The sequence below is a fragment of the Meles meles genome, chromosome 9 (assembly GCF_922984935.1).
Source record: "Meles meles chromosome 9, mMelMel3.1 paternal haplotype, whole genome shotgun sequence".
Classification (NCBI taxonomy): Eukaryota; Metazoa; Chordata; class Mammalia; order Carnivora; family Mustelidae; genus Meles; species Meles meles.
This window is the reverse complement of record NC_060074.1, coordinates 58,233,258-58,242,969: the sequence shown is the minus strand read 5'-3', so window position 1 is coordinate 58,242,969 and position 9,712 is coordinate 58,233,258. Positions and strand designations below refer to the sequence as shown.

Here is a 9,712-nt window from a genome sequence, read left to right as displayed (position 1 = left end):
TCATTTATGGAAAACTTCATTCTTTCTCCACTCCTCTGCAATACCAATGCAGTCATAAATCAAGTGTCTACAAAATTGTGTGTGTGCTTCTGGGCTCTTTAACACAGGCTGGATTTTCATCATCCAGAAAAAAGTAGAGCAGTCTAAGTTTGGTAATTTCCCTTATCACCTCAAGCCTTTCAAACACACGTTCCTAAAACACAAGTTAGTTCATGTCAGTTCTCTGCTCAAAAACATGAAAGGGTCCTAGTTTGAAACAATGTAAGGAACTTTAAAGCTCCCCTCACTAGACAGCAAAGCATGCTGACCTTCAGATTTACATCAACCTCAACAATGCCCACCATATAGCAGAAGCTCAGCAAATACGAGTTTCTGTATAGGGTTTTACACAGGCTGTTAATTTTTTTTTAAGAGAACATGATTTGTCTCCTGGCATATCCAAAATGTTCTCATATGAACTTATTTATTTTGTTTTGTTAAAATGTATAACCTTAAAATTTGCCTAAATCATATGATTATGAGTCTCACATCACTGTTTCTTTGTCTTAAAGTATCTTATTAACCTGCTTTGAATTTGAAATGTAACCGTATAAAAACATAACTGTTTAACAAAATCAGATTTCAGTCTGATTCACCTTTTGTGCTCTTAGGAAAATAGACTCTTTGAAAACCAAAACGACAAACAATGTAATCAATGTCTATTTAATAACAAGTGAATTTTTTATTACATTTTATTAGATGTGCAAGAACTCCAGTTTGGAGGTGATTTCTTACTTATCCTGTTGTACATTTTGGTATTATCTCTTTTGGAGCTAGAATATAAGTCTTCTACAGGCGGCTTCAGGGACCAATTAAGTCCATTAAATTATATCCAGTTACGTAGTGAACTGGACCACCGCTGTCTGGGGCTGTCTAGAACTGTGACAATTAGGAAATGGAGAGAGGCAGAAAGAGAGATTGATTTTATATGTCACTGAAGCACACTACAACAATATGCCAGCCTGACTTTCAAAATGGCCTTAAAATATTCTAAACTCAGGGAGTTTCCTTGCTCCTGAGTGGGAGTTGACAGACTGTCTGGCAGCATTAGAAAGAGGCAGGGAAAAGCTGATGTCTATATTGTGTCCTCTAATAATAACATTCTGCCTCTTTGCTACATCTCCCCTTAGAAGGATCCGTCTGTTTGTTGTGAGGCGTGAGAGTGTGTGTGTGTGTGTGTGTGTGTGTGTGTGTGTGTGTGTCTTTCAGAGAGCTTGCCTCCCCTTGCGCAGGGGGCAAGATTTCACCTCTCACATCTGGGAAACCCAAACCGAAGGACACTAACCTCCCAAGGTCACCTAGAAAATTAATGTTGTGGCCTGGGGGTGGGGGGAACAGAACCCAAGTGTCCCGACACCAGCTTTGTGGTTGGGCACTAAATCATTTTCGATCTCTTGTTAAAAAAAAAAAAATCATTGGGCGGGGGAAGTGAGAAATTGATCAGATTTCCTCCACTTTCCCCTTACTTCCCCTCCCCCTTACGAAGAAAAAAAAAAAAAACTCAGGAAAGACAACGAGGTGTCCGTCCGCTTTGCAGTTCTTAAGCTGGGTCCCCCAAATCACCCCCACCCCTCCACCCCCCCAACCCCCACCCCCGACACCAAGCGATCCGGGCTCCCAGGGTTTCCGCCCGTCCAACCGCGAGCCCTGGAGGTGAGGAGTGGTTAAAACTCAGCCCTCACCTCCAGCGGGTCCCGGGCTCCGCGGCGCCCAAGCCCCGCCCCGCGCGCCCTTCCCCCCACCGCCTCGGCGCGCCAGCCCCTCTCCCCTCTCCCAGTCGGGCGCACCCACCCCAGATGCCGCCTGGCACCGAGCGTAGCCGCCGCCGCCGCCGCCGCAGGACTTTCCACTTGCACTGATCACCTCCGAGCCCCGCTCTGCCTGCTCGCCGGAGCGGAGCGCGGTCCGCGCGCCAGCCCTTGGCAGCCTCGCAGCAGTCGGGCTCCGGGAGGCAACTCCTTGGGAGCGCCCTGTCCGGGGTGCCCTCTGCGCTCTGCAGTGTCTTTCTCTCTGCCTGGGAGGAGGAGAAGAAGAAAGAGGAGGAGGACGACGACGACGACGTCTGGTCCGGGCTGGGAGGTGGAGCAGCGGCAGCCGCCGCCGCCGCCGCCGCCGGAAAGGGAGAGGCAGGAGAGATCGAGACTTGGAAACCCCAAAGTGCCCGCGACCCTGCACGGCAGGCTCACGGCAGGCTCCCTTCCAGCTTCATGGGCAAAGTGTGGAAACAGCAGATGTACCCTCAGTACGCCACTTACTACTACCCCCAGTATCTTCAAGCGAAGGTAAAGGGGATTCGGGGGGCGGGGGGCGCCGGGGGCGTGCGCGGGTCTGGCCCGGGCAGGGGCGCGCGCGGCGAGCCCCCGCCACCCCCGGCTGAGTTGATGGAGGGTTGCTAACTATAGCGCTGGCCTGGGTGGCGCGGGGCGGCGCGCGGGGCGGCGGCTGCCCGGGGAGCGGAGTGCGGGGATCGGGTTACAGAAAGCCGCGGTGGGAGAGACTAGACAGGAAAGAGCCGCCGGCCCCTTCCTGGCCGGGGAGGCGGGGAGGGTCGGGGGGCCGAGCGGCGCCCCTCGCCGAGCGTTGGCGGTTCGGCCGCGGACGCTTGGGGCCCCGCGGCAGGACCCGCGGGCGGCGCGGCTTTTCGACCGCTTCTCCTGGGCCTCGCCCCGCGAGCCCTAACTCTTTCCTTCCCTCGGAGTGGTGTGCGGCCTCCCGCCCCCCAGGGACGCCCCCCTACCTCCCGCGCGCGCGATGACTGGGGCGTTGGGCGGGGGGTGGGGGGGGGGGGGGAGGACGGAACATTTTCTTCCCCGCCTCTGGCCTTGCGCGCCCGCCCCTCGCCTTGATCTTTGTGCGGTGTGGCACTTCACCTGGTTACTGATTTCTACTTTTACGCCGGTGTTTTGGGTGGAAAAGTGGCCAAAGTTCACTCACCCTTCATTGATGTCCTTTTTAATCTTCCCGATAGCTTTTGCAAAGGAGGGACAATGGGCAGATTTCAGTGCAGAGAAAGAAGTGACTTTAGAAGAATACTACCCTGTATTTTGACCACAGATCCATTTCCAGTGGTGCTTCTCAAAAGTGGCCTTGGCATACTCTTAGCACAGCTCTTAACACAGCCGGTGACATGCAGCCTTACAACCTGCCACTGACCTTCTAGGGACCCTGGGTACCTTGTTAGTGGGCCTACCTTATTTTTACAGAAAAATCTGAGGCATTCCGAATGCATTAAACACACACACACACACACACACACACACACACACACATATGTATATAAAATGTATTGGGCCCGTGAAGACTGAGGGTCTCACTGCTTTGGAAGCTTCGTTCATAATCTGGGAGGGTTGGAGTTGGATGTACCAGCTTTCTTCAGTGATTAGCATCTTCTATCTCTACTCCGGGTGCCCTTCTAGATCACAAAAGAATCAAGTAGGGATGCAGCGCCTGAACTTTCTTCGGTAGGCTGTAATCATGTCCTCCTTGCTGGCAGAGGACATTGCTGGCCTGGTGCAAAGGATCTCTGATTCAAGCTTGATAAGCTTTCCTTTCTTACAGTGTGTGTGGTCCGTGGGATGTACTTACAGCATAGCTCTGTATTTGCTCACGTAAAAAAGGACACTTGTCAGCACCCAGACCAGAAATTTTCTAACAATCAAGGGGCTTCTTTTCACTCTCCCCAGTTCTCTTCTTACTTTGGGTGGCCAGAAAGCAGCACGATGGTAGAAGTGAGGATACCCAGTATTCACTTCTGTGTGGTCCCCACATACTGTCTTCAGGGACCCAAGGTAGGTGCTCATTTTTTTGGGAGCTACGTTGTAAATACAGGTTGTTCAAAGAAATTTTGAGGTATAATCAATGCATTACCTTTTAGATGTCATATATGTTTAATGCACTTGTTTAAATTATGCAGCATTGGGTGCCTAAAGGACAGCCTATTCAACACTTCACTGTATGAATAATAAATACGTACACTCAGGTGAAGAAGAAAAAGGGCCACGTTTCTACGGGCACATTCACCTTAGTAATTTTTATGTACCATTAGTAAGTTAGAAACCAAGTACGTAGCATTTAATATAGCTAATGCAATGCCATTTGGCTCTTTTTGCTCCGTAAATAATTGAAGAGAGAGACAAACGGCAAGAGCCTGCTCCAGTAATTAGGGTCGGAGCCCAGAAAGCTTTAGGGCCCATTTTCTGAAAGTGTGCTTCCTGCATAAAGCATTTAATATTGATTTGTGTTACAGTAAATGACATTCTCAAAACATATCTTGCTGTTTCTACTATGAAATCTGAAATCCTATTACTCTTGAATTTCTTTGTTTCAGGAGAAAGACACACACACTGACTTGACCTATATAACATGGTTTTCAGGTTCGACAATTAAACCTAAATTCCCTATTGTAAAGAATCTTCATTATCTCAGAAAGGGGCATCTCCTAAAATGTAAAGTGACTAGATGCAGATTTTAGGTAAGCATAGTTTGAAACACCTAGCTCTGTTTTATCTCCCTGACATATTTGTTGCTAACAGGGTAGTGTGAGTCATTTTTTTAAAAAGAGAGAATTCATTTGATTTGTCGTTAGTTTTTAGAAACAAGTGTTGCCTAATCTACCTCAAGAGTTAATGGTCTCACTTAGAAACTGGTGTCTACGGTGATGATCCTTGCCTCGGTGCTGTGTCTTTTAACCTTCCTGACACATGGGATAGAAAACATCAGTCTGTTTAAAGTACAGTGATGTGTTTGCTAGTCAGAGTTGTTTTGAAACTTCTGTTTGGAATCTATATCGAAAACTGAGGAATGGTGTGTTGTTTACAAAGTGATACCTGACTGAAACCTGTAATGGAGAGATGGATATGATAGTTTTGAATCAAGAAAGAATGCCTGGATTGGATTTCTTTTCATCAGAAGGAATACATACCAATTAAAATGGCACTTGAAATGAGTTTTGTTACCATAGTTTACAAAACTAACTTCTGTCAAGTAATTCTTCTTGAGTTAATCGTCCAATCGGAGTCTGTTTTGGAAATTTTATTTAGTACTTTCCGCCATTAAAAACATGTTAGTTGCGGGGCACCTGGGTGGCTCAGTGGGTTAAGCCGCTGCCTTCGGCTCAGGTTAAGATCCCAGAGTCCTAGGATCGAGTCCCCCATCGGGCTCTCTGCTCAGAGGAGAGCCTGCTTCTCCCCCTCTCCCTCTCTCTCTGCCTTCCTCTCTGCCTACTTGTGATCTCTCTCTGTCAAATAAGTAAATAAAATCTTTAAAAAAAAAAATGTTAGTTGCTTCTACACTTAATAACAACAACAACAAAAATCTATGGAGTCCCGGTACAGTGTGTGACTGTATCAGTATGTTTTGTACTTCGACAGAAAGAGAAAAGCATTAGAAAAACAGTACAGCTGCATTAAACATAAAGTAAATCTGAGGATGCTGTGGAAGGGCAGGACACGAGGGGAAGTAAAGGAGATTGTGAAATTGTCATCGTATCTTAGTGTAGAGTGACACAGACTGCAAGTAACCCGATTTTACATGCTTGTTGGGGTTTTTGTGTTCCTCTGTCAGGGTGGTCTTATCACAGCAGGCTCCCTTTATCACCTGACACATTCATTCTAAGAGGGGGTTTGATGTAGCTTCGTAAATATAAGCACATATTATTCTAAAGGGTTTTCTGTTTATAAATGACCTGTGCTATATTTTGAAAAATTAAATTTGGTATCCACTTTTCAGCGACACAGAAAAAAAAAATCTGATAATTTAATGTATTTTAACCTAAAGAGCTGTATGTGCATATTTTCAAACATTGGCTGTATCAATTTCACTTAGTATAACGGCACCCCTTATGGTCTGTTTATTTCAAAGATGCTACAACATACATTACTGCCAGTGCATATATGCAAATACAGATGGGAATTGAAATACTTATTCTATTTCTTTTGAAGAAAGGAAGTACAAAATGTTCTTTACATGTTTAGCTAATATTTTGTACTAACTGATGCAATTTGACACATTTGTGATCTTTCTTCATAGTTATCAAAAGATATTTCTATAAAATATACCATATTCAAAGCTTGCTGTAAAATTTTTAAGCATAAACAATATTTATGAAATGTTATAAAACAAAAGTTTCTTTTAAAGCTATTTTTGTATAAGTGTATACTAAAGAACACATTTGAACCTAAGTTTCAAAATGTGAAAAATAATGAGTGGTATAATTTGGGATTGTATTGATGAAGGCTACTAGAACAAAGTAGTTTTTCTGAATTGAATTTCTGTGTACATTAACATTTCATGGAATTCCTTAACCTTTACTTTAGTGACCATAGGAATATTGTGTCCATCAGTTTCTGTAGGAATTAGGGGTTATGATTTGGTACATAGAGCTACTGAGTATATTAAGATGGTTGGGTTATACAGAGACATGACTTTAAGACTTAGGGTAGAGTGACCACATTTATACAGTGAATAAAGTTTGCTTAAATATATCAAAACAGCCATGCAGTATTTTACACCTTGAATACACCTTAGTTCCTGCAGTGAGTGGGTTAGTGTGGCTATCTAGAAGTGGTATTGGAAGACTCAAGGTTATTGGATGGCTAAAATGAAGATGCATTATAATGCAATATTTTAGCATTCCTCCCTTCAAATAGCTCTTTCTTTTGGATTTCCTATAACATCTATTATATTTTTATATGTTGGAAGCTAAATCTTGAGCTACTAGAAAAAAGTAGGAAAAGATAAGTGAAGAGAAGTAGGAGAATTTTCAATCATTTAGTGTTAGTATAACTAGATATACCTATGTGGTTGGCAATCTTGGTTTTAAACTTAAGTTCAAATATAGGCAATTTCCATGTAATACAGTTTCAAGAAAAAAAAAATAAACTTTACTGATATATTGCTCAGACTTTGTATTTTGCTTAATGGTTTATTGGAACTTTAAAATTACCCTAGCTTATTTAATGAGTACTGAAATTTTAAGTTATGGGTCCTAGTTAAAGACAAAGGGGTCTTTCTTCCTTTTCTTTTTATTAAAAAGAGGGTTTTCAGAAAATAAAATATTTTCCTCATGTCTACTTAACCAATGAAAATCACCTGAGGAACATATAGAGTGGAGGAATAGGTGCTTAGTAAAATCATACGAACACTTAAATATTGTTCATTCTTTTTGAGGATGAGGAATTTTTTGTCTAGTTTGTTTTTATTGGATGCCCAGTTCACCAACATTTATGCTCCCGAAGCATGGTCTCCTATCCCACTGTGTATCTCTCTGCAAGGGATATGGTTTCTTGTCTGATCCACAGAACAGTAGGTGCTAAATAAATTCTTGTTAGTGACTATTATTATTCAGAATAAGTACATGCAAAATGTTTTTAGACCAGGGGAAAAATTGTAGACCAAAATTGATAAATGTAATGATCCAGTTTAATTTTCTATGGAAATCTTACTGTAATTTGATTTGTATTTTGATTTATTTTGCCCCTATTGTGACAACTTTAAGCTGTTTTATGAATTGAACAAGATCCCTAAGAGGAATCGCGTATTAATGCGTCAGTGCTTAATTTACAAAAAGTACCTTTTTGTATATTCTTCATTAAAGCATATGGTGCCAGGAAAAAAATCTCATAGTATTACACTGAGGGGGGAACCGTTACATGTGATGAACCGGTGACTTAGCTGGTCCTTGCTTCCCGTCAGTGGCCCCCACCAACACAATTCAAACTTTTTCCTGCTCAGTTTTTAAGAAAACGGCTTTTTTAAAAAAGTGTATTTCGATGAAAATATTTATTCATTTGATGGATAACAACTAAAATATAACTAGCACTGAGGGGCACCTGTGCGGCTCAGTCGGTTGAGCATCTGCCTTTGGCTCAGGTCCTGATCCTGGGTTTCTGGGATCGAGCCCCACATCGGGCTCCCTGCTCGGTGGAAAGCCCATTTCTCCCATTCCCCTGCTTGTGTTCCCTCTTTCGCTGTGTCTCTGTCAAATAAATATATAAAACCTTAAAAAAAAAAAATTAAACTAGCACTGAGGTGTTCAAAATTAGTTATCTCTCAATTACTGGCTGTTGCATGACCCTAAACATGACATTTGTTGGCATTGGAGGAATAAGCAGAACCATATCAAGTTGCTCTTAAGTGGAAGTGCTATATTCAATGTGCTATAGCGTTAGTCAAGAAAATGTAGTAATGGTACGTGAGTGATTTAAATGCAGTGCCATATATTTGGTGTAAAATCAAACCATATATTCAAAATTGAACATTGGACTTGGAGATTTTATGTAGAATTATTTTAAATGTTGTGGTTTCCCAGTTCTGTTATTTCAAGAGATAAATAGTAAGACCTGATGGAAACTGTCCATGCCTCAGGAGAGGCAGCCCTTGGATGCTACAGACTTTCAACAGTGGGAGCTTGGCCAGATGATGATACATAGCAAAAGTTCTCCTTAGAATCAGGTGTGTAAAACATACATGCAAATTTGAGTGCACACAAACAAATTTGGTAATAGAAACTAGACATTTCTTTCTTTTTTATTTTTAAAGATTTATTTATGTATTTATTTGACAGACAGAGATCACAAGTAGGCAGAGAGGCAGGCAGGGAGGGAGAGAGGAGGAAGCAAGCTCGCCGCTGAACAGAGAGCCCTATGCGGGGCTGGATCCCAGGACCCTGAGATCATGACCTGAGCCGAAGGCAGAGGCTTTAAACCACTGAGCCACCCAGGCGCCCCAACATTTCTTTCTTTTTTAAAAAAAAATATGTATTTGAGAGAGAGAGAGGGAGCACACACAGGAACGAGCACAGGAGCGGGGGTGGGGGGCAGGCAGAGAGTGGGGGAGAGAGAGTCAGAGAAGGAGACTCTCTGCTGAGTGCGGAATGCAGAGCTGGAGTCTGGAGCCTAATGTGGGGTTCGATCCGAGGATCCTGAGATTGTGAGCTGAGCTGAAACCAAGAGTCAGGGGCTTAACCGACTGAGGTATCCAGGCGCCCCTAAACATTTCTTAATATGAAGGGAAAATGTAAAAGCGTTGGTGATGGCTAGGCCAAAAATAAACTGAATATTTATCTCCCTTAGCTGAATTCCTTACTTTCTCTTAATGTATTTTGTACCCTTAACTTAATTATATGAATATTTTAATTTTTCAAATAAGCACTGGAAAAGAAGTGTGTCAAAGATGGTGAAAGAGAGAGAGACAAAAAGAGGAGGGGAAAAATTCAACACCTAGACCTCCTGGGAAAGAAAACATGCAGAACTGTAACACTGTCCTTCTCCATACATCGCTTTTAGCTATTTCTTAAATGGATGCATTTGTCATTTTAGAGGATGGAGAACAGTTTTCTAGATGACAAATAGGAAAACCTAAAAATCCTAAAAGTGAGATCAGATGCTAATATGAACAGTTAACTTGTTTTTAACTCTGGTACCGTAAACACGATATCTGATAGATGATTTCCAACATTGGCTGTAACATCTGTATTCTGTATTCTAGAACTAGGTTAAGTTTTAAACTTGTTGAAAAATTGCTGAGGTTCATGAAAGTTTAGGAAGGACTGAAATACTAACTAATTGGTTGTATTTCCTGAGTGATCCCAGAGCACCGTTCTTTGCACTTGAAATTGGAAAAGGTTAGTGAGTGTGTATCTCATCCTTGCTCTCCAGCATCTCACCAGCTACCA

At 42.9% G+C, this 9,712-nt stretch overlaps 1 protein-coding gene across 8 annotated transcripts in view; it reads left to right on the top strand.

Annotated features, from left to right (window-relative positions):
* The first annotated feature begins 1,810 nt into the window (after positions 1 to 1,810).
* The window catches only part of RBMS1 (RNA binding motif single stranded interacting protein 1), a 214,062-nt gene continuing 206,160 nt past the window's right edge, over positions 1,811 to 9,712 (top strand). Inside the window, exons 1-2 of one of the 8 annotated variants that reach the window (XM_046018664.1) lie at positions 1,811 to 2,321; positions 3,723 to 3,827. In XM_046018664.1, the coding sequence (XP_045874620.1) occupies positions 2,247 to 2,321; positions 3,723 to 3,827 (180 nt within the window). In that variant the 5' untranslated portion in view covers positions 1,811 to 2,246. The remainder of the gene's footprint in view (positions 2,322 to 3,722; positions 3,828 to 9,712) is intronic. The other 7 variants (XM_046018665.1, XM_046018666.1, XM_046018667.1 and 4 more) reach the window with 7 other exon arrangements.